Source organism: Rhamphochromis sp. 'chilingali' (genome assembly GCF_963969265.1).
Source record: "Rhamphochromis sp. 'chilingali' genome assembly, chromosome: 18".
Taxonomy (NCBI): domain Eukaryota; kingdom Metazoa; phylum Chordata; class Actinopteri; order Cichliformes; family Cichlidae; genus Rhamphochromis; species Rhamphochromis sp. 'chilingali'.
In genome coordinates, this window is record NC_137945.1 from 15354634 (window position 1) to 15359328 (window position 4695).

The 4695-nt window shown below is 39.1% G+C and overlaps 1 protein-coding gene across 1 annotated transcript in view; it reads right to left on the reverse strand.

The window, feature by feature from the left end:
- LOC308385708 (sodium/hydrogen exchanger 9-like) overlaps window positions 1-3609 on the reverse strand; it is a 62816-nt gene extending 59207 nt beyond the window's left edge. Inside the window, exons 1-2 of the mRNA XM_080864823.1 lie at window positions 3415-3609; window positions 2850-3022 (exon numbers count right to left, since the gene is read on the reverse strand). Coding sequence (XP_080720949.1) covers window positions 2850-3022; window positions 3415-3568 — 327 coding nt within the window. The 5' untranslated portion in view covers window positions 3569-3609. The remainder of the gene's footprint in view (window positions 1-2849; window positions 3023-3414) is intronic.
- Window positions 3610-4695: the final 1086 nt, after the last annotated feature.

Consider the following 4695-nt stretch of genomic DNA (forward strand, 5'->3'; position numbering starts at 1 on the left):
CAAAAACATTTTAGTAATAAAATGCTACGAAATCTTCTCAACAACAATCTGAACTTTCAATCTGGCAGCTACAGTGCGGTTACATCACTTCAGATCTCTCAGTGGCTCGATGATATAATCACTGTGTACTGCCCAAGTCTTCTGACTCACACTGATTAAAGCAAGGCATAACAAGAAAAGAGAGGTCTAACTGCTTCTGTCAATCTTCATCATAGCAGCTCCCAGAATTTATGGTAACCCAGTGCTACATCCACACAGAAAACAAGTAAATGTCATTAAAACACGATCTTAAAAAAACCCAACTGCATTACTGTCAATACAAATAAAAACCAGCGCCCACAAGTATTTTTGTACATAGCGTGCTCTCTCGCTGTCTGTTTCTCACCCAAGCCGATGTGATGCAATGCAAGCAGCTAAGCAAGGTAGCCTTTCATGTTCTTCATCCTTGAATCCTTTTTAAGTCTATTGTGGATACATTTTGAAGATCAAAAGGCAGCGATATTCAATTCAGATCAAAATAAAACTACTTTTTCTTGGTTCCTACATTGCACAGGGTCTTACATTGCTCAGAACCTTACTCGAGTTCAATTACATTTCAGGCCAAAGGAGTGAGACGGGGGAAGTGACGCTTGCTGACATACTGCTGTGGTCACAGGCATTTAAGAACGACCTAGATTTGGCTTGCTTTAACGAAGCTTTATGGAAAAAAACAACAACACAGAAGCATGACTATTTAGATGAATGAAAGTAGGCCTCTCTCTGTAAATCCTATTTCCAGGATGCACTGCATTTTGGTGAATATTTACCCAAGTACAGGTTGGGGACATTTGGAAGATTGCATTTTTGTTTTTAAATTAATATTTCGAATGCTGTAGAGTCCCCTATAGAGTAAGGAAAGCCAATATGCTTTCTCAGTAATTCACACTTGAGGTGCTTCTAGAGCTACAAATTGCTCCTTTCTTTGCTACCATAACCCAGCTCAATACAAATTACTATTTTGTGGTTGCAATTACCCACACAGCACTATATATATGTTTTTTCCCCATTTATGCAGGCTGTGTATGACAAATACAAAACTGTGCAACACATACTAATACAGATACACTGTAATCAATAAATTATGCATATGCTGGGGGTTTTATACAAAGGGCCACCTGCACCACAGACTTGAGAATGGAGGTGTGTTGTATGCACTAATTGCCTCTTCAGCTGAGCAGCACTAAATTTAATCAGACCACAAACTTTAATGCCTTACTCCCCAGTGGCACGTAATGGACTCAGTAATGCAATGAAATCCTTATCTCTCCCTGCTAGGACCCCATATGTATCAGGCTTAATGGCGTGAAGGCAACACAGAACAGGTCTGACCAATGTAATGGCCTTTGTGGTAGCCTCTGCTGGTTTGCTAATGAGACCCCCGCATTCAAAAGGGGCCAAAAAGTCCAAGCCATTAGCGAAGAGTTACACTCGACCGGGATGATTCGCAACGTTCAAGCCTCACTGCTGCCTTTCTCTTGCGGTGAAATGTGGCACCGAGATTAAGAAACACAATTTAGAACGCCCTCGTTCCGCGTTCTCTTAAGCTCGTTGGTGCATGTGTGGCTGAAGCTCCGGTTTATCGTTTGGCTTCTTTGATATGACAAATCTCTGATCACGGCACTAAAATATGAAAGCGTGGCGGAAAAAAACAGTGTTCATGCTGATGACAGCCAAAGGTCCGCTCTTGAGGCTTAGGCTTTTCTGCTTAGAAGTGATGTTAGAGTCTCTGCTAATTCCTTTTTAACAAATAACTGCTGTGATTAGTTTGCAGGCTTGGGGCTTAAGGTTGCAGCATTACTCCTGTTGCACCTCAGTGACAGAAATAACATGTATTTATGGTACTTGAATAATCCGAATCATTGTCTGTAGGAGCTCAAACCAGATTTCGGATTTCACAAACATCAAACTGGCTCCCAATTAAATGATTTTTAATCATACCATACCCCTATTTGGGTCTTTTTGTTATCATCAGCAGCAAATCCTTGTGTTTTGGTGTATTATTTACTTTATCATAGCCCCTCATTCTTGCATCATTACTGTGTTCTCTGACACAGATTGAAGTGTCCAACTTATTCTAAGAGGAAAATGCTGCAATGCCTGTTGAGATGCTATCTTACATCTTTCCTGCACTGCAGAGAAAACTGCTTGCAAGAGTATCTCATTATAAGCTTGCTGCATGTAAACAAGCAGGGAAATGTCTTGAGAGCGCAATTTTGCGAGAAAGCGCTACAGTTGCTAGCAAAAGCTTAATTTAGTTGTTTTGTTGTTTAGTGATTAAACCCGTGTTGTGTTGCTTCATTTTACTTGACTGGAACTGTGTCCATATGTGGTCCCTTAAATTTAATTTCCCTCTGTATGCACGGCACACCTGAAAATGTAATCCCCACTATCTGATCCTGACTAAAACCTTAATAAAGGTTAAATTGCTCTCTCGTCCTCCCTTTCCTTGCACCACCACTCTTGACTTTTTCTAAGAACAAACAGACCATGAGAGTTTAAAGGAAAACCAATAACTAAGAACCATTAGAGGACTCTGTTGATGTAAATAGCCAGCATACTCAAGAGGCACAATATGGATCTGATCCAGGAAAAGACAATGAAAACAAAAGCTATTTCAGTCAAAAGAAATTACATCAGAGGAAAAACCATCCTGTATGCAGCTATTTGCTTTCAGATATTCTTAATGGGGTTTTTATTATGTAGTTTATTTTTGTTTTCTTGAGAAAATGTTTATTTTAGGGCAGATCGCTGGATTTATTCTGTTTTGATGTGTTTTGTCAGGGAAGGTGAAATCAAACAACCACAGTTACCTCAGGATGTGAGCTGAACTGGCCTTTTTCATTTCCGACATGTCCGTGTGGTGTGATGTTGACCATCGTGATGTTAGAAGTGTTCGCTTGCTCATTTGCTGCTGTTGTGTTCCCCGGACACTGCTCTCCTTTATCAGTCCATATTAATCTCACAGTTAACCCCAGAAGCAAACCTGCAAAAGAATTACAAACAGCAAAAACTGTTATTAAAGGGGTAATTCACTATATTACACTAAAAACAACAACTTTGGGTTCTGGAAAAGAATGAAAGTGCAATGTGCCACATGTTGACATAAATGTGCACATTTTAAAACTATTTCCATGCATCAAGTATAGGACAACTGATTGCTTGTTACACCTGCATATCAGGAGTCACCTAAAGATGCTGTGTTCTCGTATAAAATGATGAATAAAGCAAAATGAGATGCCGGTGTCCAAAACTGCATGCCTCTGAAACCCCAGAAATGTCTTCTATAAACATTTTCGATACATCTTTCAAGCCCCGAGTCCAGGAAGTATTGCTGAATAACGGCTTCCGTAGTCTGTAAATATTTAGGCTACTTACCATAAAACATTGCAACCCCAGCTTCATTTACCAATTTATATTTGAACTGCTTTAACTTCCACACACTGAGGATGGTTATGAGTGCCAGGGTGACAGCAGCGAACACCGGTAACGCTACAGTATCTTGTTTTTGCTGCACAGCGCCCGACATCATCAAAAGCCTGGGTCAAACTTTTCGGAAAGAACTCTGCTACTTTTTTGGCTCAGACACAGCAACATCCGCATCAGCAGCGCCCTGAGAGCCCGTGCTGCCTTCAGTAATACTTGGAATTTGCAGTTTTTTCGTGCGAAGGCTTGGAGGGGGGAAAAGCACCATATTTTTAATTAAAAAAAGAAAGATAAGATAATGTAGGGCAATAAAAATGTGTTGGTATGCTTTTTGGGTTTGTTTGTTTTTTTTAATAAATGACGAAATACAGAGCTTCTTTATGCTTCGTCATTAATGCAACACAAATGTAGGCCGATGAAATCAGATACAATCAAAGAAAAGTTAAGCACACGCAAGAACTGGACATTCAGAGAGAGATATATTAAATCCTTTATCGCGTGGGAAAAGAATACGTGTCACAGTTACTTACCTGTTCTGCTGACATTATGTTTTTGCAAAGCAATAAAAAATATTGACGGTGTTTTCGTAAGCCACAGAAAATAACACACGTTGGGTGTCATCCTCCTATTTTCCAGCAGATGGCAGACAATACAAACATATGAAAGCGTGATTCTCAGCTGCTGCGATATTTGATCGTACTGTTTATCGTTCTTTATCAGTAAGTGAATCATTTATAGTCAGAAATTAACAGAGAATAAAATAAAATTAAGTGGTTTATGAATTAGTCTTTATTTTAGGCCACATTGACTGAGCACGACATCTTTTACTTGCAGTGTATTGTCTTTATTTTATTTTATTGTGCTCTTGTTGACTGAAAAAAATGAAAAAAGTATATCAATTAGACCTTGTATGAGTTTACTTTAACTATGCAGCCGTTTATATTAGCAGTATGGTTTTTTTACTTACCACCTCTAGCATCTTTCTTTCCTTCTCACATTAAACTAAACGGTACAACAATCTAAAATGAACATTAATTTCAGGTAATGTTACAAATTCTTTAAAAGGCTGGTGTTAGCCTAATTGGAGCGACATGAAAGGAAAAAAAAAATAGAAATTCTGGTAAAGTTTGCACTGGGGGCGGCATTCCAGACAAGACAATATTAGAATAATCGCTTAGCAACCGTGCCCGTAAACAGAGAACGGTTGTCGTAAAGAGTAAAGAGGCTGGTGTT